The sequence below is a fragment of the Triticum dicoccoides genome, chromosome 4B (genome assembly GCF_002162155.2).
Source record: "Triticum dicoccoides isolate Atlit2015 ecotype Zavitan chromosome 4B, WEW_v2.0, whole genome shotgun sequence".
Classification (NCBI taxonomy): domain Eukaryota; kingdom Viridiplantae; phylum Streptophyta; class Magnoliopsida; order Poales; family Poaceae; genus Triticum; species Triticum dicoccoides.
This window is the reverse complement of record NC_041387.1, coordinates 123,729,829-123,755,472: the sequence shown is the minus strand read 5'-3', so window position 1 is coordinate 123,755,472 and position 25,644 is coordinate 123,729,829. Positions and strand designations below refer to the sequence as shown.

The window sequence follows — 25,644 nt, the reverse complement described above, 5'->3', positions numbered from 1 at the left end:
TGTCGCAAATTTTCTGAAATGAGTTTGCTTGCCTAAAAGGTTGTTTATCTAGTTTTCTGCGAGCTTTGAAGGAATGTGTAGAAGCCATTTTCATCGTTACCGTACCGGCTGTTAGAAATAGGTCTGCTTGCCTAGGACTTTCTTGGTACAAATCCATGCCATTTTAAGTCTTCTGAACCAGACCTGTTTTAGTAACCAGGTTGATTGCAGCACCGCTCGCTTGCTTATCTCTTAGTCGCACGCTCGTCGCCATCCTGTCTCGGCTCCTTTGATTGGATTACCGGCCACCTCCTCCCCAGTTCCTTCTTTCCTAACTCACGTTCGCTGGTTTTGTGGCACTTGCCGCCATCCTCCACTGTTCCTCTAAACTAACTCATGTTCGTCGCCATTCTCTCTCGGCTCCTCATGTGTCCCTCTTCCCTAACTCCTTACGTCTGCACCATCCTAACTCCTCACCAGTGGCTTTCTCATCCTCACCGTTGATCTCCGCCACGAGTGCCTCCATGCCCGCCGGAGTGTGCATTCTCATCGTTGATGTCCGTCACGAGTGCCTCTATTCCCGCCGGGGTGTGCAGCTGCACCATGCTAAGCTAAGGTCCATCATTGCTAAAACCAGCAATGGCGAAAGCTGCAACCGGCGCCTGCATAAGCTACGATAGGCCCAGTGAGGACCGAGGAGTAAGGGAAAGCTGCAATCGGTTCCCGTGGAAGCTATAATGTGCATCCTCACCGTTGATCTCTGCCACAAGTGCCTCCATGCCTGCCGGGGTGTGCAGCTGCACCATGGTAAGCTACGGTCTGCCACTGCTAAAACCAGCGGTAGCGAAAGCTGCAACCGTTGCCTGCATAAGCTACGATAGTGCCCAGTGAGGAGGAAGCGAAAGCTGCAGTCAGCTCCCATGGAAGCTACAATGCGCATCCTCACCGTTGATCTCCGCCACGAGTGCCTCCATGCCCGCCGGGGTGTGCAGCTGCACCACGCTAAGCTACGGTCCACCACTACGGAAACCAACGATGGTGAAAGCTACAACCGGCGCTTGCATAAGCTAGACAGTGCCGAGAGAGAGGACGGGAAAGCCGCAATCGGCTCCCATGGAAGCTACAACCGTTTTTGCTAGGACCGACGAGATGGCAGGCTGCGATAAGAGAGCCGAAGTTACGACTCGCGTCTGTCGATGCCATGATGCTGACGTCGAGATGATGCAACGGGCCGCCGCGATGCTACAATGGGAATCACTAGGAGCTGCAACCAGACTGTGACATCGGGATGTTGAACCAGAGAGCATCATTGTTGTAACCAGCGATGTGGGGGGAGGAGAGGGGGGGGGGGGGGAGAGCTAGAACCACAGACAACTAGAGATGATGCATTGATGCTCGGACGACAACGATGGCCGAGCAATATTGATACCACCCGTAGGAAGGGGCAACAAAGTTGCAATCGAGCTGCGGCCAGGCACGTCGTGGTGCTACCAACCAATGCGCAATTGTCCACTCTCCAACTCGCACAAGGAAAGAGGGTTGACCATGCATGCCTGTGCGTTTTGGAAGAGGGGATGTAGGGGTGATTTCACGGCTAAGAGGAACGCATCAAGCGGTTTGGATGTGGCTGGCCTGGAGCTCGCGCTAGTTGACCGGTGCAGAGCATCACCTTATGAAGTACTTCATCCGTTTCATAATATATAATGCGTATAGATTTTTTTAGAAAATCAAACATTGCAAAATCAAGTTAATAAAGAAAACTATTTATTCCTATAATATCAAATATATATAAAATACGAAACTACAACTTATGATGAATCTATATGTATATATTTGGCACTCTAGATGTAAATATTGCTCTCTACAAACGTGATCAATTTGTGAAGTTTTTTTTTTGAAAATCTACATGCACCGTTTGAGGGAGTATCGTTATCACAGGTGACGCACGTGTCAGTAGGCAGGCCCTGTAGTGACACGGAGCCCCTCCCGCAGTCCCACTTGTCGCCTGGCCTCAACTGACAGTGGTGTTAGGAATTAATTAATTAGGTTAATTAACTATTAATCACTGCTATGTCGGTGCCACTTTTGGCAACTGCCTCCTTTTGTAACCGCCTTGTAAACTGGGTATAAATACCCCAATCTTCAATCAATAGAATAACTGTTCATTCATATATCTGTTTTCCATTCGCTCCTCTCTCTCGATTCTCTCTGACACGTTATCACGCACTTTGCTCTGCCGAGAGCGAGGAGGCCACAAGAACAAGTGCCTCGCTGCAAGGCGACGGCACCGTCCCCGGCACGGACTGGAAGGAATTACCGCAACTCACTTCAATAATTCGTCATCGGCGATGCCCCTAAACAAAGACCATCCAGCGAATCGTTTCTAGCAAGAGCAGAAGAAGAGAAGATCAGCAATAGAAAAGGTACAGAGATCGTGCCAATTCTCAAAGTGAAGGACTCCATCCACAGGATACTCACGGGACAACAGCGCCCTCAACCATGGCCTTCGGCTTGATTTCACATGGCTTGGCTTGGCGGCGAGGCCGTGCCCAGCCCGCCTCCATGCGACACGGCCGCTCATGGCGCAATGGACGGCACCCGTCCCGGTGGCGGCGCAAAGCGCGGCTCCCTCGCGAGCACGGCGCAACAACGCCCACGTCGGCAACGGCCGACGCACGGCGGTTGACTCATCAGGATGCGGCCGCACCCGACACCACGCCTCCCTGCCGGTCCTTCGTGAGGACGCCCTCCGGCGCACGCGGGGGGAAGTTCGCTCCATCCTGCCATCGAGACGGCGGAAGCCACAGGCGCGGACTCGGCGCCCGGCAAGCCCTTCGCCACCGTGCTGTTCCCCAGCGACGTATACGAATCATCCATGGGGAACCTCACGGGAGAAAGAGGATAACCTTATCCCTTCGTTGATTTTCAGTTTCAGCCAATCTATTGCTCTTATTCTCAAATTAGTCTTTCTTTAATATCTGGACCCTCACGCTGACGGAAACTAAAGAATAAGCCGTCTCCTTATTTCGATTTTGCATACTATCAGTTTATCACTGCATTTTACAGATTAATCTTTAGATTTTCTGTACAATGAATAAGCTATCATGCTTACTGAGAAATTGCAGATTAAGCCCTTGGCTATTATCTATATATGCATGTGAGATCGTCGGATTCCTCTATTTCTTTTTCATCATGAGAATGGTTATTCCAGACATGTTTTCAGTAAGCATGTATGATCAACATACATGTTTTTGTAACATCCTATGACATGTTTCTTAGTGCAACAACTTTAGTTTGGCAATTGAGATTATCTTGTGAAACTAGACATAAATAAATAAATTATGAAGTGTCATATTTGTTGAGACCATCCAAATATTATTTGTGAATCACAAGGTATTGATGGCATCTACTGCATAGTTTGCAGATTATTCATCACTACTGTGAGGTCTACATCTTGTCATTTTAACAAGATGACTACCTTCGAAGTGCTCTTCCAAATATTAATATTATATGTGACTACCTCGAGATATCATAAGGTAATAGTGGCATCTACTGTAAATTTTTACAGACTATCCACTATTATTGCAAGGTCTACATCATGTCACTTTGACAGATGATTACCTTCAAAGTGATTTTCTTAAATATAGCATAACATAAGGTAATAGAGATATGAACATCTACTGACAAAAGTTAGACTATGTTTTCTATTACTGCGAGATCTACACCGCACACGGTGACTATCTTCAAAGTGTTATCCTATATAAATCGAGGTCTACACATATGGCTATAAGGCATCAGCTAAATTAAAACTTGCTCATCCGAAGCATTTATTGTTGTTGTTCACTAAAATAATTTACTCTCATAGTAAATATTGTTCTTGCACACTTGTTATATGCCGAAATGGTATTTTTGTGCTAACACAAACTATTCAAGCCTCACTTTGCTTGAATATGTGATGGAAAACTATGCAAATATTTGCATATACCAGCGATTACCTTCTATTACATTGGTAAAATACATGGCAGAAGAGCCTATGTCACTATTTTTAATTATAGTGTCGTCCATCCATCAAGATGGATACCACAATTTATAGCAAGTGTCTTAAACACTATTGCAATGTCCACATCACATTGTGGTTATACTTTCATAGTGACTAACCAATGTCGAACATGCAAATTCTATACGATTTGGCAGTGACTCTAACGTCACACACTTCCTCAAGAATGAAGTCCAAAATATTAACAATGATTTCATCACATGCGTTGTATTGAAGGATACACCTAGGTTCACCAAGGATCACCTCGGCCATGATTGTTCTCAAACAAATCATTTTCATTGCTTACATTTTCAAATGCACGAAATTCATAATTAGGTGGGAGAATTTATTTTAAGATGATTCATGACATGAGTCATTGTATCCACATGTGGCATTGTTGCCACTATAACTCCACTGATGGGATAATATGTCATGGCTATTCTCTTAATAGCTAATGAGCACATCGCGGATGACCACCATAAGTTTTCAAGACCTCAAGTCTATCGCAACTCACAATTTTATCACTTAATCAACTTCAAGTTGAGTTCCCGTGATCAAATATTTTCCTATATATAGATCCAGTTGAAAAGCCCTTAATGCACTTTACATCCTCTTAAGATAGTACTACCATTTTTTACGATTAAGAAACATCGAATTTATTAAAATCATCAGATTCACCCAATAGGTGCTATACCACAATTTAAAATTCCTGCTAGTACCGAGAATACTATGCAACTTAGTGCTCACAAAATAGAACCATGAGGAATTCAAAGTAAAGTGAAGGCAACTGAAGACAGAATTACCTCTAATGGGGAATAAATCGTTTTCAAACGATCACAAAGACAACTCTCAAGTTCGTCAAATGTGTGGTTATACAAACATCGTACCTATGATTACCAAACCCTCAAATACATAGTCAAACCACACCACACATTTGGGATAAATTTTAAAATTTGCAAACTTACAACCAGAAAATATTCTGGTAAATGATCGTTCTCAAATCTTCATCAAAAGGTGAGAACCCAAAATCTAGTGCAATAAAAGGATGGTGAATTCCATTGCAACGATGATATGTTTGCGTAATAAATTTTTCAATAATATTGGAGACCTCATGTAATCTCTTAATTATCCCAAAATATTATTAACCTATACTTGTTGTACTACAAGTAGTGCGATGTTCAATATCTTATTTCTCAGACATGATATTCGATAAATTTTGAATGTATGAATCAAGTCATACTCAATATTGTTGCGTACACAATGATTTTCTAGATCTTAATAAATTAAATATTTGGCTTGGTAACCTTAACCATTCTGGTTTGGGGATGATTAGAAATTATTGACAATCCTGTTGGTCATAACTTATCAAGTAACAAATTTTCCCAAATCATCAGATTTTATGTGCACCGCATGTGTCATTGGGGAAATAAGTTTTAAGGTCCTCTCACCTTAAAATTCTAAGCATGACACTTATTCTTCCTTAAACACATTCAAAACATATGTCTGGATTGCTTAACCATTATCTGGGATAATTTAGATACTTCATGGTACTCATATACACATTCATAAAATGTTTTTAAGTGTGTCTCTTATCACACACAACCATGCATGATCTTGCTAAATAAATTGCTCAACATATCAAAGTAAGAGCAAATTCTTCTGAAAACAGGATCTATAAACCCATTCGAATGAACAATATTGTTGAACTCATTCAATGAGAATTTTTTTTTGTATTAAGTACTTTTTGTGCATACCCAGAATGGTTTAGCTAAATTTCTTATCAAAGAGAGTTAAATGAATTACATGACCACTTTTAAAGAATTTTAAATTTACAAGCCTCTTATTGGACACATACGGCCTTACACACCGTAAGTATGATCTTAATCATACCAACTGCATATCATACTACTTTCCCCTTGTAGTTACTACGTGAAAATCAACAAAGTATTTCCCATCTACGATAATTCGGTTACATACCGATATCACCACTCCGGCGTACATCAATGGGCACTCACAGAAAATTAGTGATCTATGTGAGGAATAACAATTTATCCGTCAATCAAAATTATTCATAGCCCGTATGCTGATTGCATCAACAATAAGGATATTTTCCGGCATTAGGGGGAGATAAGTACCACAAATAATGCCGAGAAATAAATTAGAAATGTTATTGACATTCAATCCTTATATCCACGTACTCAAAGAATCTGAACTAGAAGTTTAGAGAATCATATACTTGCAACACATTGCAAATTTGCCACATACATTTACTGATGACAAGGTGTCACTAAATTCTATATTCCTGCAGTAAGTGTCAGAAAGATTGGAGGTACCTGATAAACCACTCTTCTCCCCAAATGAGAGCAAGGGGGGAGAGAAAATCTGACAAGACGAGATATAACTTCTCATATGCTTCCGCGGAAACAGAGGAAATCAAATCCTCAACCAGTAAATGTAATTCAACATCAAGTTGAGAGACACCTCACTACATGCTCATCATCCAAAGCCCGGCATAAATGTGCACAAATGTGTTGGTGCCGGGACATCGAGACACCTTGACTCCATTTGTTGTAGGAAATCACAAGGAGTTAAAAAGGAATGAATATATATTATCCACAAACTTCAATAATTCTATTTGAATCATATAAACTAAAGACTACATTTGTCGACATATATTTCTTCTCAAATTGCTAAAACCTTTTGGGCCCTGAACCAAAATCCATGGTAGAGTGCCTGTTGCACTCATATTGGTTCACATAAAAGGAAGCAAGTAACGAAGAATAGCACTCGCTCTGCAAACGAGTGGTATTTACCGCAGTAATACCTACTCCTCATAAGTACTTTCCATATGAAATACTAAAAACTTCTCATTCATGAACAAAGTCAATGAGGTGGTGATAAAGCGAGGCTTGTAGCAAAAGGGTTCACGCAGAGACCAGACATTAATTACGATGTAACATACCTGCTTGGTATGAGTGGAATTATGTTTCGATACTAAATAACATTGGCAATAAAATAATAAAATTATCCATGCAGTTGATGGATGTAGTGGCTACATACTCATATGAGTCACTCGTTTTGGTAATCTATATTGGAAGTCCCTGAAGGGCTTATACTTCCGAATCCAAAAGCAAATCGCAACAAATTTTGTGTAAAACTTCATAAGTCACTCTATGACTTGAAATAGTCGGAAATCATATGGTACTACCGACGAAATGAGTTCCTTCTTCAAAGGGATTACTCAAAGAATGATGATTGCTTCTGTGTTAATAAGGAAATCCAAAATTTGTTTTCCTTATATCACTTAGTGTATATTGATGACTTCATCATCAATGTCTATACAAGACCTAAACATATACAAAATCATCTCAAGGCGGAAAATTTGGATTAAACCAAATTTAGCTTAAGTTTACAACTTGAGCATTCTCTCAAGAATACATATCAGTCTACATATATCCAAAACATATTTGAGAAGTTCAATGTGGATATATCACACCAACAAAACGTATATGGTCGATATGAGGAATATTAACTTATATCTCAAGTTCATAATAAATCTTGAACAATTCCATCAGGAAAATCAAGATTTGACCATGATATTGGCTCTTTACTTGATCCCAACAAAGCCATATCAATGACTGATTTTGATGGAATAGCCTTCTTATGGAATTCATATAAATAGAATTTAATGGCTACTTCCCCTTATCATTCTGACATAATTACTTTATCTAAAGGCATTGAAAATATGGTTGGCTTAGCAGAATGATTAACCACATTCAAAACCATGTGGTTGAGATTCATCAGAGTAACATAATTTGATTTATCAAGATGCTACCACTTGTATTACTCAATACATACAGGTTATATGAAGAGCAATATCACAAAGCACATTGTTCGAGATCACTTATCCTCATGAATTATAGAAAAGTGATGAAATAGTTTGCAAAAAAAAATATTGGAAAAACCGACATATTATTCATAATGTCATGATCATGTCAATGTAATTGATATGAGACATCCTCCAGATTTGCAAAGTTCAGGGGGAGTAATCTCCCAAAGTATAACCTGTTAACAAACATCAGATTACATATATTGTACTCTTTTTCCCTTCACGAGTTTTTCCCTAATGGTTTCTCATAAAAGGTTTTTAATGAGACAATATAGATACAAGTGTTCATATATGTCATATCATTTTCTCCTTATATTTTCCCATTGGATTTTAAAGGAGTTTTCGATGGCATATATAATCGCACTCTTTTCCTTTATGAGTTTTCTCTCAAAGTTTCTCATAACGGTTTTTAACGAGGCATGTCATATTTTTTTTTCCTTATCGGGGTTTTTAAAGAAAGTACTCAAGACATATTAATTGTTCTCTAAACTCATTGATGATTTTTCTCCTTCTTCAAAGGTTTTCATCATATGAGTTATCAAGAGACAATAATCATTATATGTTGCATCATTTTCTCCTTATTATTTTTCCCACTGGGTTTAAAGGAGTTTTAGCAACATATCTGCACTATTCTCCTCATATTTTTTCCACAGGGTTTTTGGAGGAGACTTTCAAAATGAAGATGATGAACGTTCAAGGCAAATACATACTAGGAGGAGTCTATCAAGATGATGTATATTCACAAAGACAAGCATTGATTAGGGGGAGTGTTAGGAATTAATTAATTATGTTAATTAACTATTAATCACTGCTATGTCGGTGCCACTTTTGGCAACTGCCTCCTTTTGTAACCGCCTTGTAAACTGGGTATAAATACCCCAATCTTCAATCAATAGAATAACTGTTCATTCATATATCTGTTTTCCATTCGCTCCTCTCTCTCGATTCTCTCTAACAAGTGGCACGCAGTCCCTCCTTATCCTCGAACCGGTCCATCGAGGCCACACGCCCACGCAATCGCGCGAACGAACGTCTAAAGCGCCTCCACGTCACCCGTAGGGACGACCGTAATGCATCCATGAACCCGCACACGCCACGGGAGGTTCCCCAGTTCCCCCTCCACCCCGTCGACCTCGAGACCCCTCCTCACTCTCTCCGTAGGCAGAGCGGAGCAGCGAGCCCGAAGGTGCGATCGATTCCTTCCCCCTCTCATCCTCCTCGCCCCCTGTCGATTCTTCTCCGATTCGGGCGCCGGCGGCGGCTAGGAGCCGATTCGACTCCTCGCCTCCGCCGGGGAGCGCGCGTTGGCGGCAGAGGCGACGTTGCCGGCGGGGCCCTGTTCGCGCCATTCGGCGATGCGGAGCGAAATCCGTGTCGCCGCCGTCATTCCGGCAGCTTCCTTGGGTCTGCGCCTCAGGCTGCTTTCCTGGATCAGGAATTCAGGGTGTCGCGGGGCCATTTGCTCCTTCGTGCTCCCCCCTCTTCCTTTCCAAGAAATTCGCACCGTGCCGTCATGGCGTGCCTTCCTCAGCTTCTCATTCCGTTTCGCGTGGGTTTAGCTTCTCATCTCGTGTATCGTTTGCTGCAACCGACTGCTGGGGGTAGGGTTCTTGGGGGTTGCATGAATCGTGGCCGGCGGTTATCCGATTTATCATGTCGCCTCTTACGTTTTTATCCTCGCGTCTCATCTCCTTTCATGCCTACCTTATTTCTGTGTACTTTATTTATGCTGCTGCTCTTGCCATGCTAAGACCTATCTCGATTCATAGCCATGGATAGATACCAAAGGGTGGAGAAGCCTCGGAATGAGACACCGATTCGTGAGAACGAGATCAGGATCACTGCGCTCGGGAGGATGAGGAACTATATCGGCTACGGGATGTCGTTGCTTGAGGTGATGCCCCTTGCTATGCTTCGTCATTTCGCTTTGTCCTTATTTGGTGTTCAATAAGCAACAATTTCTTTGTATGCCATGTTTAGCAATCTGGGAAATGCCTCGATAGTGGGGATATGTTCAGGGACACTGCTCAACATCCTATGCCTGTGCTCACATGTATTTAATTTATCATTAGGTGTTTCTATTTGCCACCGAGTATGATGTTAGATTTTTTATTTATAATTCTAGTACTAGGTATGTGTCCGTGCTGTCCGTGCGTTGCCACGGGGGCTAAGTATTTCTTAACACAGTAAGAGGATCATATGGGACAAATCTTGATGCAAAGCAAATAGACAAAATAAGATTACGTTTTATTTACAAAGTATAGATTTCCAGCTATTTCTTAAACTGATAAAATAGATATGTGCCCATGATTAATCTGCTTTATCGGGTTACCAAATACTAAGAGTTTGGTTGATATTTATTTACTTCTGGGCAGTGAATTTTATTGTTATTTACCAAAGATGACTGATCAGTACCAGGTTGGGTGGGCACTTTTGAACCGAAAACCGAAAAACCGAACCGAACCGAACCATATTAACCGATTTATCTATTAATTCGGTGATTCGATTTTTTGTTCGGTGGGAAATTTTAAGGTTGTTCGGTGTTTGGTTTTTGTTCGGTTTCCAGTGTCCAAAAACCGAATACACCGAAAAAACCGATATGTACGATACCCCATGCAATACCTTGTTTTCGAAAGTGCAGCGGGGGCGCGTCCTCTGGCAAATACTTGTTGGTTGTGGCAGACGTCAGGCCAGCCGCTAGATGAGTTTCTAATCTCACAATCTAACTAGTACTCGTAGGAGTATGTATGCATGCCCGGCGCTTGGTTATGGAAGTAACTAGCAATTAGTGTATCAATTAGTGCATGAGTTGCTTAGTTTACACGCATCGCACATATTCTTCGGTACATAATACATGTAACGCCCCATGTGATTTTACACTTAGTTATGTTCACTAGTTTGCTTGACCGAATAAAGCACGGACTGATGTTAAGGTTGCTAGCTCTTGTGATATATACTGATGAGTGCATGTAAATTTTGGTTTTTCGGTTAACCAAATAAACCGAACCGATATATTATGGTTAATATGGTTCGGTTTCTAAATATTGTGTGATTAATTCGGTTTCCATTTCTACAAAACCGAAATTATAAAACACCGAATAAACCGAACCGTATTAACCATATAAACCGAATGCCCAGCCGTTTTACCATAAAAACAATTTATTTATGGACCGTGGATTTATTTCTAATCTGCTTTACATAGATTGATCTGGTTTATTGGGTTGCCAAAGATTGGTTTGATGAGACAAAACTGGGTGAAAGATGGAATGCTAGGTTCTTTCTAAGTATATAATAAAAAAATAAAGTAGAGACACCTGCCCGACTTTGGGTTTTCTTGGTTAATATTCTGTAGTGCTTCTCTGTCCATTACTTCCTGTTCGAGTCTGACAACGTAACTTTGTGAAGCCTTTCAGTTTGTCTTTGTTTCACTTACTTACCATTCGATCTTTATGCCTGAAGTATGTGCATGTTATCAGCTTAATAAAATGACATGAACTTGTGTGCAGTTCACATGAATGTCGAAAAGCTACCTTCATATTTGCATATACCGCTTCAGTCATTATTTTCTGAAAACCTGTTTGTGGTCAGTGGTCAACAGAATTTTTCAGAATCCCTAAATGGTGTTATTAATCTTGATTTCATTTTGGTTGAATTCATAACTGAACCACTTTTTTTCTTGCTCCTACTGTATATTTATTTGCATGCATTTTTTCAGGAAAATGGGCATGATGAGATCACTATCAAAGCCATGGGACGTGCCATAAATAAGACGGTCATGGTTGCTGAATTGATCAAGGTTAATAGTAACTTCTTCTGCCTTAAAATATCTGTTATTAATGTGGTTATTTTTTGTTTGTTTTGCTAATTTGACACATAATGTTCCTCAGAGAAGGGTTGCTGGTCTCCATCAGAATACGTCTATTGAATCTGTTGGCATCACTGACACATGGGAGCCTCTGGAAGAAGGCCTTGTCCCGTATGGATGTACATATATTCTTTTCTTCAGAAAAAGAAGAAAGATTTATTGCCACACTAATGCACTTTTACCACAGGCTAGAGACAACTCGTCATGTATCAATGATTACCCTAACATTGTCCAAGGAACCATTGGATACATCATCTCCAGGGTAAGGCAAGCCCTGTCCTTTCGCTCATTTTTGTACAACCAGATATTGAATCAGTTCAGATTCAGCCGCTTTGAGTTCCCTTAGCTGTCTATTGTTGTTCAATATTGGAAACTGGCTGTAATTTGTCTGCGTATTGTGGGTATATACCCTTAGGTACCAGCCACCCATACCAGCTGAAGAGGTGAAACCTGCTTTTGATTATGAACACGAAGGTGTTGCTCTGAGTTGATCCGCTCCACCGTTTTTTATTTTTCACATGTATCACCATTTGATCACAACGTCCTTCATGGTAATTTAGGATCCTTTCCCTCTGCTCGTGGTAGAGGTCGTGGTGGACCTGGTGGCGGCCGAAGGGGCAGGGGCAGAGGTATTTTTTTTCCTCACGTCTTTCCGAGCACACAACTTTCAGATAGTAACTCATATGGCCCCCAGACACGACCGTATCTTTATAACTTTAGCATCCCATGTTGCCAAGTTACAATATCTTATTACGTATACATAATACGGCTTACTCCTTTACACCCTGTACCTTTCACACGTGACTGGTTTGTTTACCTACCTTCCTAAAAACTGACATATCTCTATATCTTATATAGACAAACCCCACAAGTCATTAATTGCTATTTTTCTGTGCATGTGTGCTTCCACACCATCCGAATTTTTATAGCCATTGGATTTGCCAGCCTGGTCAACTAACATCCCTCCGATTTGAACGAGTCACTCTACCCTGCAACATGCATAGTGGATTTTAAATGCCATCACATTTAATTTATGACACACTCAACCTTTTATACTATTTTTTGCCTTTTTGTTTCTACATAGAATAGTTTAAATCTTGAGGGTGAATTCATTGGGTATCATCTAGTTTTCTTGCATTCTAAGTTCACAGTGCTTCAATTGGCTTCATTTTCTGGACTTATTTTTCAGTCTACAATTTATAAGTTTGTTCAGAGTGCATGCGTTATTTTCTTACAACAAATCATATGGACAAGAAACTATGTTAATTCTGTGATGATAAACGTGTACAGCTATTAGCAATGGACCCCCTCCTTATGACTGGGGTGAAGAATGGGAGGAGGATGGAGACTATTACCACAATGGTAGAGGCAGAGGGAGAGGCCGGCTAAGAGGAAGGGGAAGAGCCCGTGGCTACTACGGAGGTGGTCGACGTGGTGGCTATGGCTATGATTACGGTTATGGTGGCAGGGGTGGCTACTATGAAGAGCGGGGTGGATACTTTGATGGGGAACCAGATGAGTATCAACCCCCTCCAGGCCGTGGTAAGCTCAGTATGATGTATCATTGTTTCTGTTTTTCATTTTTGCATGCCCCTATCTCACATGGCTTATGTTCCTCATGATTTCTCAGGGCGTGGCAGGGGAAGAAGAATGGAGCAGAATGAATACTACAATGGCGAACCAGATGAGTATCGCCCTCCTCCAGGCCGTGGTAAGCTCGGTCTCGCATACCATCTTTCTGTGGCTTTTGCATGCCCTTTCCTCTCATGGCTCCTATCCTCCATTGCTTCGCAGGGCGTGGCAGGGGAAGATGGATGGAGCAGAATGAATACTTCGATGGAGAACCTTATGAATACCCCCCTCCAGGCCGTGGTAAGCTCTGGTGTGACATATCATAGTGATGTGCTTCTTGCACGCCCCTACCTCTCATCACTCGCATTCGTCACCTCACAGGTCGTGGCATGGGAAGAAGGGGAGGCCCATGGCGCGCCCGAGGCCGCGGGCGTGGTCCGATGCTCGATTGAACTGGGACATGCCAAGTGCAAGCCATGAAGCTTACCTGATAGTTTTTGCTTACGGTGTTGCTCCATGTGTTGGGCTCTCTGACGTGAATCTTTATGGCTTTATGGCCTCTGATGCTGTACGACTTGCCGCCGGGCAAATTTTGTGTGGCTTACCTGTGGTTTGTTTAGCTAGGCCAGCCAGCAAAGTACCTCGACACCTAGTAGAACGTGTGAAATATGTTTCAGCCTCCCGTTTAGTTATCTCGGGTCTTACCTCTCTGTGGATGTGAATGCCAAGTAGGCGTGTTTGCTTCGAAGTCTGCCGTATGCCTGCTTTCGCTTGTTGGAGCTAGACAGAGAAATTAGAGAAGGGAGATTAAGGTGAGAGTTTGGTAATGCGGGGGATCACACAAACAATAGTCTCATCTCGTGAACCTGTTTTACTGTTTGGTTAGCCGCTCTCCGTGTGAATTGCGTCCTGATTTCTTACAAAGTTAAGAATCAAGAAGTACAGTGTACGTAGCAAATAAGTTCAGATTCCAGCCATCGCAAACTAAGCACAAGACAGACGCATGTTGCGGTTGAAACTGAAGCGAAAAGCCCGTCGAACACAAAGTATACTGTGACATCATATCAGATTCCCCTTAAGTATTTTTTACCAAGTGCATCAAATGTAGAATATACCTGTGCGTAAATATACACGGCCTGCAGAAGAGAACGAGGAGATTGGTTAGTCAGCAGTCAAAGTCTTCCTCCCAGGAGAATTAGTCAACCGCAATCCGCCGAACGTTCTTGACTCCACGGGCGACTCTTCCTCTTCCTCTCACTCTCACGAATCAATAGCCCACATCTTCCTCCCCACTTCCGTAGTTACCCGGCCCTGCAGCCATGGAAGCTGTGTACCAAGCGCTGGTCGTGACCGTGGCTGCCTTCGTAGGCATCTCCTTACCCTGCCTCCTCCTCGCCTTCCTCTGCCGCCACCGCAAGAACCGCCTCCTCGAGCCGGACCACCGCTGCTCGTCATCGTCGTCCCTCCCAATCTCCGCCCCGGTCGGAATATCGTCGGAGCTCTCCTCGTCGTGGTCGCTGTACGGATCGGCCGTCGACTCCTCGCTCAAGAAGCTCTCGCTCGACGACCTCGCCAGGGCCACCGGCGAATTCTCCCCGGACAACATCATCGGCGACGGCAGCTTCGGGTTCGTGTACCGCGCCGTGCTCCCGGACGGAGGACCCGCGGTTGCCGTGAAGCGCCTCTCCGCGGACCACGCCGCCGGCGCCGGCAACCGCGAGTTCCGCGCCGAGCTGGAGGTGCTCGGCAGCCTCAGCCACCGCAACCTCGCGCGCCTGCTTGGCTACTGCGCCGCCGGGCGCGACCGCCTCCTCGTCTACGAGCTCCTCGAGCGAGGCAGCCTTGACGCCTGGCTGCACGGCGACGCCGCCTCGGCCGGTGGCCTGCTCCCGTGGCCCGCGCGCCTCCGCGTCACCCGCGGCGCAGCGGCCGCGCTCGCCTTCCTGCACCACGACCGCCACCCGCCCGTGCTCCACCGGGACGTCAAGTCCAGCAACGTGCTACTCGACGAGGGATTCGAGGCCAAGCTCGCCGATTTCGGCCATGCGAGGGTCGTCACCGGCGGCCCTGCCGCGTCGCAGCTCAGCACGCAGGCCGCCGGCACAGCGGGGTAATGCACTGACCTTCTTGCAAATCATTTCACTTCAAGAGTTTACATTTTGCGCATGTTTTCAGTGTTGCAAGTTTCAAACACACCCGTAAACCTTTTAGAGCACGAATGCATCAGACGACATGAAATTCGACTGAAACTAGTGAAAAGTTGGATGAGGCATAGTTTAAAAGATCCGCCGCCTAGCGAGCTATCAGATATGACACAATGCAACGTCTTTCTCTACCTTGCAACAAAGGTCTTTTTGCGGAAATATTTGCAATGGAGGTTATGTTGTGCTCTTTTTTGCAACATGTTTGTGTTGCGAGATTTTTTTTTTGAAACATGGGACATGTTGCAGATTTTTTTTTGCAACATGAGTCTTGTTGCAGATTTTTTTAACATGGGCGCTGTTGAATCTAGCCTCTGGTCGGTTTGCAACAAGGGGCTAGTTTCAGAACCCTTTTTGAAACAATGGATCAGTTTCAGAAGGTGGATACAGGAGTTGGCTCCCGACTATCTGATTAAGAGCCCATCTAACGGACCTGGAGGCGGCGGACACTGGTCCAAGATCGGTCGGTCGAAGGGAGTCATTTTTCATAGTTTAAACTGAGTTTGCAGTAGACCCACCTCGTCCTGCCATCTTTTTATGTGGAAAACAATATGACTAATGAATTTTACTCATATTTAAGTAGCCCAACATCGTTTCTATGGGCGCAGGAGCGGTAACAACTGCCAAGCTAAGTTTTTCTAGGACACCCAAAATTATTATCTAACTATTTTGTGGTCGCATGTTTTGCATTTTGTTTACATATAAATACAAGGAGTGGTTTAAAGTTATGCATAGAAGACAAGCTCACTGCAGTGAAGTTGAGTATGTTGTAGTTACGGTAGTGCAATTTAATGAATTTTAGACAACAAAATACTACTCCCTCCGTTCCACAATGTAAGACGTTTTTTTACACTAGTGTAGTGTCAAAAAACGTTTTACATTATGGGACGGAGGGAGTACTACTAGTAGATTAAAACTTAAACGCACACATAGTTCGGTATACAATGCCTTTCTTTTCAGTAGCAAACACCACATTTCTCATATTTTAGACCATTGATAGGATTATTGTGCTTCAAAAAGGATATATGTGATCTTATGTTTATGCAACTGTCACAAAGGTACATGGCACCAGAGATACGTGAAGGTGTGGGAGCAAGCGTGAAAGCAGATGTGTACAGTTTTGGCGTGCTAATGATGGAGACAGTGACCGGTCGACGACCAAGCTGGCCAATGAAGAACATTAGAGGTAAGGAGGTAGAACTATTGAAATGGGCAAGGGAAAAGGTTGAGGCCAACATATCCTCGGAGATTGCGGATCATCGAATGGGTTTAGAAGGGGAAAAAGAAACAAAGGAGGTGAAAGCTTTCTTGGACATCGCACAAAGTTGCACAGAGGAGTCTCCTAAGTATCGACCAACAATGAAAGAGGTAGTAGAGAGGCTCAATAGGCTGTGAAAGTCTCAAATCAAATGTTCTCTCTAATGAAGATTGAATGGCAACAAGAAAAGCTCAGTGGATTGACTATGCCATGATCAATTTGGGTTCCCCTACTGTAACGTATGTCTTCTGCTAGTACTTAGTTTGTTTTACAAATTGTGCGTATTTTGTGTATGAGGAGCTGATGACATGTGTGAAAAACACATGTATTTCGAGTTGTACAAGGAAAATGGACGACCAATATGTCTTACACCCTTCTAGGCACCCCCTCACCCCGCTGTACACACACCACTACTCAATCCTAACACCTCCAGTAGGCATCTTTCTTCATTACCAAGCAATTCAAGTAGTCAATAATGATAAATCTGAAGAAAATATGCCCTAGAGGCAATAATAAAGTTGTTATTTTATATTTCCTTATTCATGATAAAGGTTTATTATTCATGCTACAATTGTATTGATCGGAAACTTAAATACATGTGTGAATACATAAACAAATACCGTGTCCCTAGTAAGCCTCTACTAGACTAGCTCGCTTGATCAAAGATGGTTAAGGTTTCCTAACCATAGACATGTGTTGTCATTTGATAACGGATCACATCATTAGGAGAATGATGTGATGGACAAGACCCTTCCATTAACTTAGCATAATGATCGTTCATTTTATTGCTATTACTTTCTTCATGTCAAATACATATTCCTTCGATGAGATTATGCAACTCCCGGATACCGGAGGAATACCTTATGTGCTATCAAACATCACAACATAACTGTGTGATCATAAAGATGCTCTACAGGTATCTCCGAAGGTGTTTGTTGAGTTGGCATAGATCAAGATTAGGATTTGTCACTCCGAGTATTAGAGAGGTATCTCTGAGCCCTCTCGGTAATACACATCATAAGCTTGTAAGCAAATGACTAAGGAGTTAGTTACGAGGTGATTTATTATGGAACGAGTAAAGAGACTTGCTGGTAACGAGATTGAACTAGGTATAGAGATACGGACGATCGAATCTCGGGCAAGTAACATACCGATGGACAAAGGGAATTACGTATGTTGTCATAAGGTTCGTCCGATAAAGATCTTCGTAGAATATGTAGGAGCCAATATGGGCATCCAGGTTCCGTTATTGGTTATTGACCAGAGAGGTGTCTCGGTCATGTCTACATAGTTCTCGAACTCGTAGGGTCCACACGCTTAACGTCCGTTGATGATATAATACTATATGAGTTATGTATGTTGGTCACTGAATGTTGTTTGGAGTCCCGGATGAGATCACGGACATGATGAGGAGCTCTGGAATGGTCCGGAGGTAAAGATTGATATATGGGATAATAGTGTTTGGTCTTCGGAAAGGTTCCAGAATTCACCGGAAGGGGATGTTTCCCGAAATGTTTGGGTACAAGAACACTTTATTTGGGCCAAAGGGGGAAAGCCCACAAGGTTTTTGGAAAGCGCAAAAGGAAGTTTTGCGGAGTCCAGGGGCCAGACGCCAGGGTCCCTGGCGTCTGGGTCCAAATGCCGGGAACCCTGGCGTCTGGTCCTGGAGCCCGAGAAGGATTCTTGCCTTTGGGGTAAAACCGACTTTGAGGAGGCTTTTACTCCAAGTTTCGACCCCAAGGCTCAACATATAAATAGAGGGGCAGGGCTAGTACCCAAGACACATCAAGAATCACCAAGCCGTGTGCCGGCAACCCCACCCCCTCTAGTTTATCCTCCATCATAGTTTCCGTTGTGCTTGGCGAAGCCCTATGGAGACTGTTCTTCACCAACACCGTCACCACGCCGTCGTGTTTCCGGAACTCATCTACTACTTCGCCCGTCTTGCTGGATCAAGAAGGTGAGGATTTTATCGAGCTGAACGTGTGCTGAACGCGGAGGTGCCGTACGTTCGGTACTTGATCGGGATGGATCATGAAGGTGTATGACTACACCAACTGCGTTGATAAACGCTTCCGCTTTGCGATCTTCAAGGGTATGAAGATGATCTCCCCTCTTTTTGCTATGCATCTCCATGGATAGATCTTGCGTGTGCATAATTTTTTTGTTTGTTTTCCATGCAATGTTCCCCAACAATGGCATCAGAGCCAAGTCTATGCGTAGATGATATGCATGAGTAGAACACAAAGAGTTATGGGCGGTGATAGTCATACTTCTTACCACCAACGTCTTACTTTGATTCGGCGGTATTGTGGGATGAAGCGGCCCGAATCAACCTTACATATCCACGCACGTGAGACCAGTTCCACCGACTGACATGCAACTAGTTTTCAATAAAGGTGGCTGGTGGGTGTTTGTTGCTCCTACCTTAGTTGAATCGAATTTGACTGCGGCCGGTCCTTGAAGAAGGTTAAAACAACAAACTTGATGAAACGCCATTGTGGTTTTATGCGTAGGTAAGAATGGTTCTTGCTAGAAGCCCGTAGCAGCCACGTAAAACTTGCAACAACAAAGTATGACGTCTAACTTGTTTTTACAGGGCATCTTGTGATGTGATATGGTCAAGACATGATGTGATAAAGGTTATTGTATGAGATGATCATGTTTTGTAAGTTATCAGCAACCGGCAGGAGCCTTATGGTTGTCTCTTCATTGTGTGAAGTACAAACGCCATATAATTGCTTTACTTTATCACTATGCGTTAGCGATAGTTGTAGAAGCAATAGTTGGCGAGACGACCACGACGCAACAATGGAGATCAAGGTGTCGAGACGGTGACGATGCTTTGGAGATGGAGATAAAAAGCACGAGATGACGATGGCCATATCATGTCACATATTTTGATTGCATGTGATGTTTATCTTTTATGCATCTTATTTTGCTCAGTACGACGGTAGCATTATAAGATGATCCCTTCACTAAATTTCAAGATATAAGCATTCTCCCCGAGTACGCACCATTGCGAAAGTTTGTCGTTTCGAGAAACCACGTGATGATCGGGTGTGATAGACTCTACGTTCACATACAACAGGTGTAAGACAGTTTTGCACATGCAAAATACTTGGGTTAAACTTGACGAGCCTAGCATGTACAGACATGGTCTCGGAACACTGGAGAATGAAAGGTCGAATGTGAGTCATATAGTGATATGATCAACATAGAGATGTTCACCATTGATGACTACCCCATCTCATGTGATGATCAGACATGGGTTAGTTGATTTGGATCACGTATCACTTAGAATAACTTGAGGTATATTTATTTAAGTGGGAGTTCATTAGTAATTTGATTAATTGAACTTAATTTATCATGAACTTAGTCTTCATAGTTTTGCATATCTATGTTGTAGATCAATAGCTCGCGATATAGCTCCCTTATTTTTGATATGTTCCTAGAGAAAAATAAATTGAAAGATGATAGTAGCAATGATGCAGACTGGGTTCGTGATATGATGATTATCGTCATTGCTGCATAGAAGAATTATGTCCTTGATGCACCGCTAGGTGACAGACCTATTGCAGGAGCAGATGCAGACGTTGTGAACATTTGGCAAGCTCGATATGATGACTACTTAATAGTTTAGTGCGCCATGATTTACGGCTTAGAACCGGGACTTCAAAAAAGTTTTTGAATGCCAGAGAGCATATGAGATGTTCCAAGAGCTGAAATTGGTATTTTAGACTCATGCCCGTGTCGAGAGGTATGAGACCTCTAACAAGTACTTTGCCTACAAGATGGAGGAGAATAGCTCAACCAGTGAGCATGTGCTCAGAGTGTCTGGGTACTATAATCTCTTGAATCAAGTGGGAGTTAATCTTTCAGATAAGATAGTGATTGACAAAGTTCTCTAGTCACTATCACCAAGCTACTAGAACTTCATGATGAACTATAATGTGCAAGAGATGACGAAAATGATACCCAAGCTCTTCGCGATGCTGAAATCGGCGAAGGTAGAAATCAAGAAAAGAGCATCAAGTGTTGATGGTTAACAAGACCACTAGTTTCAAGAAAAAGGACAAGGGAAAGAAAGGGAACTTCAAGAAGAATGGCAAGCAAGTTGCCGCTCCCATGAAGAAGCCCAAAGCTGGACCCAAGCCTGAAACTGAGTGCCTCTACTGCAAAGGAAATGATCACTAGAAGCAGAACTGCCCCAAATACTTGGTGGATAAGAAGGATGGCAAAGTGAACAAAGGTATATTTGATATACATGTTATTAATGTGTACCTTACTAGTATTCATAGTAGCCCCTAGGTATTTGATACCGGTTCAGTTGCTAAGATTAGTAACTCAAAACAGGAGTTGCAGAATAAACATAGACTAGTTAAGGGCGAGTGACGATGTGTGTTGGAAGTGATTCCAAGGTTGATAAGATCACCATCGCATACTCCCTCTACCTTCGGGATTAGTGTGGAACCTAAATAAATGTTATTTGGTGTTTGCGTTGAGCATGGATATGATTGGATCATGTTTATTACAATACTATTATTCATTTAAGTCAGAGAATAATTGTTGTTCTGTTTACATGAATAAAACCTTCTATGGTCATATACCCAATGTAAATGGTTTATTGAATCTCGATCGTAGTGATATACATATTCATAATATTGATGCCAAAAGATGTAAAGTTGATAATGATAGTGCAACATACTTGTGGCACTGCCATTTAGGTCATATTGGTGTAAAACGCATGAAGAAACGCCATGCATATGGGCTTTTGGAATCACTTCATTATGAATCATTTGATGCTTGTGAACCATGCCTTATGGGCAAGATAACTAAAAATCCGTTCTCCGGAACAATAGAGTGAACTAATGACTAATTGGAAATAATACATACCGATGTATGCGGTCTGATGAGTATTGAAGCACGTGACAGGTATCATTATTTTCTGACCTTCACAGATGATTTGAGCAGTGGGTATATCTACTTGATGAAACACAAGTCTGAAACATTTGAAAAGTTCAAAAAAATTCAGAGTGAGGTGGAGAATCATCGTAACAAGAAAATAAAGTTTCTACGATCTAATCGCGGAGGTGAATATTTGAGTTACGAGTTTGGCCTTCATTTAAAACAATGTGGAATTATTTCACAACTCACGCCACCTGGAACACCATAGCGTAATGGTGTGTCCGAACGTCATAGCCGTACTTTATTAGATATGGTGTGTTCTATGATGTTTCTTACCGATTTACCACTATCGTTTTGGGGTTATGCATTAGAGACAGTTGCATTCACGTTAAATAGGACACCGTCTAAATCCGTTGATACGACACCGTATGAACTGTGGTTTGGCAAGAAACCTAAGCTGTCGTTTCTTAAAGTTTGGGGATGTGATGCTTATGTCCAAAGGCTTCAACAGATAAGCTCGAACCCAAATCGGATAAGCGCGTCTTCATAGGATACCCTAAAGAAACTATTGGGTACACCTTCTACCACAGATCCGAAGGCAAGATCTTTGTTACTAAGTTTGGGTCTTGTCTAGAGAAGGAGTTTATCTCGAAAGAAGTGAGTGGGAGGAAAGTAGAACTTGATGAGGTAAATGTACCTTCTCTCGAATTGGAAAGTAGCTCATCACAGAAAACCATTCCCGTGATGCCTACACCAACTAGAGAGGAAGTTAATGATGATGATCATGAAACTTCAGATCAAGTTACTACTGAACTTCGTAGGTCAACCAGAGCACGATCCGCACCAGAGTGGGACGGTAATCCTGTTCTGGAAGTCATGTTACTAGACCAACGCGAACCTACAAACTATGAAGAAGCTATGATGAGCCCAAATTCTGACAGATGGCTTGAGGCCATGGAATATGAGATAGGATCTGATACATCCATTTTGCATCATGCTTTTATATCGGTATTTATTGCATTATGGGCTGTTATTACACGCTATGTCACAATACTTATGCCTTTTATCTCTTATTTTACAAGGTTTACACGAAAGAGAATGCCGGCAGCTGGAATTCTGGGCTGGAAAAGGAGCAAATATTAGAGACCTATTCTGCACAACTCCAAAAGTCCTAAAACTCCACGGAAGTTATTTTTGGAATTAATAAAAAATACTGAGCATAGAAATACCAGAGGGGGACCACCCACCGTCCACGAGGGTGGGGGGCGCGCCCCCTGCCTCGTGGGCCACCTGGCAGGCCTCCGGTGCCCATCTTTGGCTATATGAAGTCTTTTACCCTGGAAAAAATCATAAGCAAGCTTTCGGGACGAAACACCGTTGCCATGAGGCGGAACCTTGGCGGAAGCAATCCAGGGCTCCGGCGGAGCTATTCTGTTAGGGAAATATCCCTCCGAGAGGGGGAAATCATCATCATCGTCATCACCATTGAACCTCTCATTGGGAGGGGGTCAATCTCCATCAACATCTTCACCAGCACCATCTCCTCTCAAACCCTAGTTCATCTCTTGTATCCAATCTTTGTCCCAAAACCTCAGATTGGTACATGTGGGTTGCTAGTAGTGTTGATTACTCCTTGTAGTTGATGCTAGTTGTTTTATTCGGTGGAAGATCATATGTTCAGATCCTTAATGCATATTAATACCCATCTGATTATGAACATGAATATGATTTGTGAGTAGTTATGTTTGTTCCTGAGGACATGGGATAAGTCTTGCTATAAGTAGTCATGTGAATTTGGTATTCGTTTGATATTTTGATGAGATGTATGTTGTCTTTCCTCTAGGGGTGTTATGTGAACGTCGACTACATGACACTTCACCATTGTTTGGGCCTAGAGGAAGGAATTGGGAAGTAATAAGTAGATGATGGGTTGCTAGAGTGACAGAAGCTTAAACCCTAGTTTATGAGTTGCTTCGTAAGGGGATGATTTGGATCCATATGTTTCATGCTATGGTTAGGTTTACCTTAATACTTCTTTTGTAGTTGCGGATGCTTGCAATAGGGGTTAATCATAAGTGGGATGCTTGTCCAAGAAAGGGCAATACCCAAGCACCGGTCCACCCACATACCGAATTGTCAAAGTAACGAATGTGAATCATATGAGCGTGATGAAAACTAGCTTGACGATAATTCCCATGTGTCCTCGGGAGCGCTTTTCTCTATATAAGAACTTGTCCAGGCTTGTCCTTTGCTACAAAAAGGATTGGGCCATCTTGCTGCAGCTAATTTACTTTCATTACTTGTTACCCGTTACAAATTACCTTATCACAAAACTATCTGTTACCGATAATTTCAGTGCTTGCAGAGAATTCCTTACTAAAAACCGCTTGTCATTTCCTTCTACTCCTCGTTGGGTTCGACACTCTTACTTATCGAAAGGACTACGATAGATCCCCTACACTTGTGGGTCATCAAGACTCTTTTCTGGTGCCGTTGTCGAGGAGTGAAGCGCTTTTGGTAAGTGGAACTTGGTAAGGAAAATTTTATATAGTGTGCTGAAATTTAATGTCACTTGTTACTATGGAACATAATCCTTTGAGGGGCTTGTTTGGGGTATCTTCGCCCCAACCAGTAGAGCAAAGAGTTGCTCCTCAACCTACTGAACCTACTGAAAATTTTTACTTTCAAATTCCTTTGGGTATTGTAGAGAAACTGCTAGCTAATCCTTTTACAGGAGATGGAACATTGCATCCTGATTTGCACCTAATCTATGTGGATGAAGTTTGTGGATTATTTAAGCTTGCAGGTATGCCCGAGGATGTTATCAAGAAGAAGGTATTCCCTTTATCATTGAAGGGAAAGGCATTGACATGGTTTAGGCTATGTGATGATATGGGATCATGGAACTACAACCGATTGAAATTGGAATTTCATCAGAAGTTTTATCCTATGCATCTTGTTCATCGTGATCGTAATTATATATGTAATTTTTGGCCTCGTGAAGGAGAAAGCATTGCTCAAGCTTGGGGGAGGCTTAAGTAAATGTTATATTCATGCCCCAATCATGAGCTCTTAAGTGACATTATTATTCAAAAATTTTATGCTCGGCTTTCTCTCAACAATCGCTCCATGCTTGATACTTCTTGTACTGGATCTTTTATGATGAAGACTATTGAATTCAGATGGGATTTATTGGAAAGAATTAAACGCAACTATGAAGATTGGGATCTCGACAAAGGTAAGGAGTCAGGTATAACACCTAAGTTTGATTGTGTTAAATCTTTTATGGATACCGATGCTTTTCGTGAATTTAGCACTAAATATGGACTTGACTTTGAGATAGTAGCTTCTTTCTGTGAATCATTTGCTACTCATGTTGACCTCCCTAAGGAGAAGTTGTTTAAATATAATCCTCCCATTGAAGTAAAAGTAGTTGCACCTATTAAAGTTAAAGAAAAGACTATCACTTATAATGATCCTATTGTTCCTACTACCTATATTGAGAAACCACCTTTCCCTGTTAGGATAAAGAATCATGCTAAAGCTTTAACTATGGTTCATAGGAGTAATACTAGAACACCTACACCACCTGAGCAAATTAAAGTTGAACCTAGTATTGCTATGGTTAAATATCTCTTGGCTGATAATATTGATGGGCATGTTATTTACTTCTGTGATGAAGCTGCTACAATTGCTAGACCAGATACTAAGAATAAACATAGACCTGTTGTAGGCATGCCTGTTATTTCTGTTAAAATAGGAGATCATTGTTATCATGGCTTATGTGATATGGGTGCTGGTGCAAGTGCAATACCTCATTCCTTATACAAAGAAATTATGCATGATATTGCACCTGCTGAGATAGAAGAAATTGATGTTACAATTAAGCTTGCCAATAGAGATACTATTTCACCAGCTGGGATTGTTAGAGATGTT

The 25,644-nt window shown here is 42.4% G+C and overlaps 2 protein-coding genes across 4 annotated transcripts; both read left to right on the top strand.

The window, feature by feature from the left end:
* The first annotated feature begins 8,961 nt into the window (after positions 1–8,961).
* On the top strand, positions 8,962–14,058 carry LOC119295401 (TATA-binding protein-associated factor 2N-like). Of its 3 annotated transcripts, XM_037573819.1 has the most exons (11): positions 8,962–9,090; positions 9,674–9,798; positions 11,620–11,700; positions 11,792–11,880; positions 11,957–12,031; positions 12,185–12,243; positions 12,330–12,398; positions 13,060–13,311; positions 13,400–13,480; positions 13,564–13,641; positions 13,723–14,058. In XM_037573819.1, the coding sequence occupies exons 2-11, from the start codon at positions 9,676–9,678 to the stop codon at positions 13,791–13,793; spliced, it is 978 nt and encodes a 325-aa protein (XP_037429716.1). In that variant the 5' UTR covers positions 8,962–9,090; positions 9,674–9,675; the 3' UTR covers positions 13,794–14,058. The 3 variants fall into 3 exon arrangements, with proteins under 3 accessions (XP_037429716.1, XP_037429717.1, XP_037429718.1); XM_037573820.1 differs by lacking the exon at positions 13,400–13,480; XM_037573821.1 differs by lacking the exons at positions 13,400–13,480; positions 13,564–13,641.
* A 522-nt stretch (positions 14,059–14,580) lies between these two features.
* On the top strand, positions 14,581–17,331 carry LOC119295400 (probable receptor-like protein kinase At3g17420). The gene is made up of 2 exons (XM_037573818.1): positions 14,581–15,451; positions 16,601–17,331. Exons 1-2 carry the CDS (start codon positions 14,661–14,663, stop codon positions 16,935–16,937), a joined length of 1,128 nt encoding a protein of 375 aa, XP_037429715.1. The 5' UTR covers positions 14,581–14,660; the 3' UTR covers positions 16,938–17,331.
* Positions 17,332–25,644: the final 8,313 nt, after the last annotated feature.